At 47.2% G+C, this 1574-nt stretch overlaps 1 protein-coding gene across 1 annotated transcript; it reads left to right on the top strand.

The window, feature by feature from the left end:
- The first annotated feature begins 606 nt into the window (after window positions 1-606).
- LOC123604916 (olfactory receptor-like protein OLF4) lies at window positions 607-1574 on the top strand. The gene is given in 2 exon segments (XM_045491062.1): window positions 607-688; window positions 691-1574. Coding segments are annotated over 2 exon segments (966 nt in total).

Raw genomic sequence — 1574 nt, forward strand, 5'->3', positions numbered from 1 at the left:
ACCCCACGTCTTTCCTCAGAGCCGTCGCACTCATAGTTCCCTCCGACGGGCACGCTCTTCCCCAGAGGACCTCGTGTCTCCTGTCTCCTCGAGGGCTCTGTTTACATGTGTGCCGGTGTGCCCGAGCAACCAGGAAGAGCCATCCCTCCATCCACGCTTCCCTTTACACAGGCTTTGTTTTTCTTCACGGCACCTGTCACCTCCTGATATTTTATCTGGTCTTTATTTGCTTGTCCCCTTTCTCCATCACTGAACCCTCCAGGCTTTGTTTCTTGACAGTTATACTCTTTACCTGGAGGTTAGTGAGTGTTCAAAGTTATTCCTCAAACGCGTGACAGATTTCAGAATTTCTCATTAAAAATATATAATAGATGAGTAGTTGGGGAAAAAGCTAACTGGGGGATGTGAAGCCCTAGTTAGAGCTGGCATGGGGAGGGGATTTTCCCCTGAGATTTTTCCCTGAGAGGGGAAATTTCTGTAAAAAACTATAGAAATTGATCTTTGAATGCAAAATAAGAATTGTAGAATTTCAACAATATTTGCAATGTTCATTTTGAGAAAATTACTCATGTTATTTCTTTGTTCCCCGGTAGTCATCTCCAGCATATGGAAACAGGAAATGATACACAAATTTCAGAGTTTTACCTTTTGGGATTTTCAAAGGGACCAGAGCTGCAGCCCCTCACATTTGACTTTTCCTCTCCATGTACCTGATCACTGTGTTTGGCAACCTGCTCATCCTCCTGGCCGTCAGCTCTGACTCCCACCTCCACACGCCCATGTACTTCTTCCTGGCCAACCTGTCCTTTGTAGACATCTGCTTCACCTCCACCACCGTCCCGAAGATACTCTGGAACATCCAGACCCAGACCAAAGTCATAACCTATGCAGGCTGCATCACTCAGATGTACTTTTTCCTTCTCTTTGCTGGATTGGACAACTTTCTGCTGTCTGTGATGGCTTATGATCGGTTTGTGGCCATCTGTTACCCTCTGAACTATATGGTCATCATGAACCCCCGGCTCTGTGGGCTGCTGGTCCTGGTGTCCTGGATCACGAGTGTCCTGCATTCCTTGTTACAAACTTCAATGGTGTTGCAGCTGTCCTTCTGTACAGAGGTAGAAATCCCCCACTTTTTCTGTGAACTCAATCAGATGATCCAACTTGCCTGTTCTGACATCTTTATTAATAACTTGGTGATGGATCTTGCAGCTGTGCTGCTGGGTGGTGCTCCCCTGGCTGGGGTCCTTTACTCTTATTCTAAGATAGTTTCCTCCATACGTAGGATCTCATCAGCTCTGGGCAAGTATAAGGCATTTTCCACCTGTGCATCTCACCTCTCGGTTGTCTCCTTATTTTACTGTACGAGCCTTGGAGTGTACCTCAGCTCTGCTTCTACCCAGAGCTCACTCTCAAGTGCCGCAGCCTCGGTGATGTACACGGTGGTCACACCCATGCTGAACCCCTTCATCTACAGCCTGAGGAACAGAGACATAAAGAGGGCTCTGAAGAGAATCATTGGCATTCCAACAATGCATGGGACAATCGTCCTGAGGCCAAAGATGTGCCCATGA

The sequence above is a fragment of the Leopardus geoffroyi genome, chromosome A2 (assembly GCF_018350155.1).
Source record: "Leopardus geoffroyi isolate Oge1 chromosome A2, O.geoffroyi_Oge1_pat1.0, whole genome shotgun sequence".
Classification (NCBI taxonomy): Eukaryota; Metazoa; Chordata; class Mammalia; order Carnivora; family Felidae; genus Leopardus; species Leopardus geoffroyi.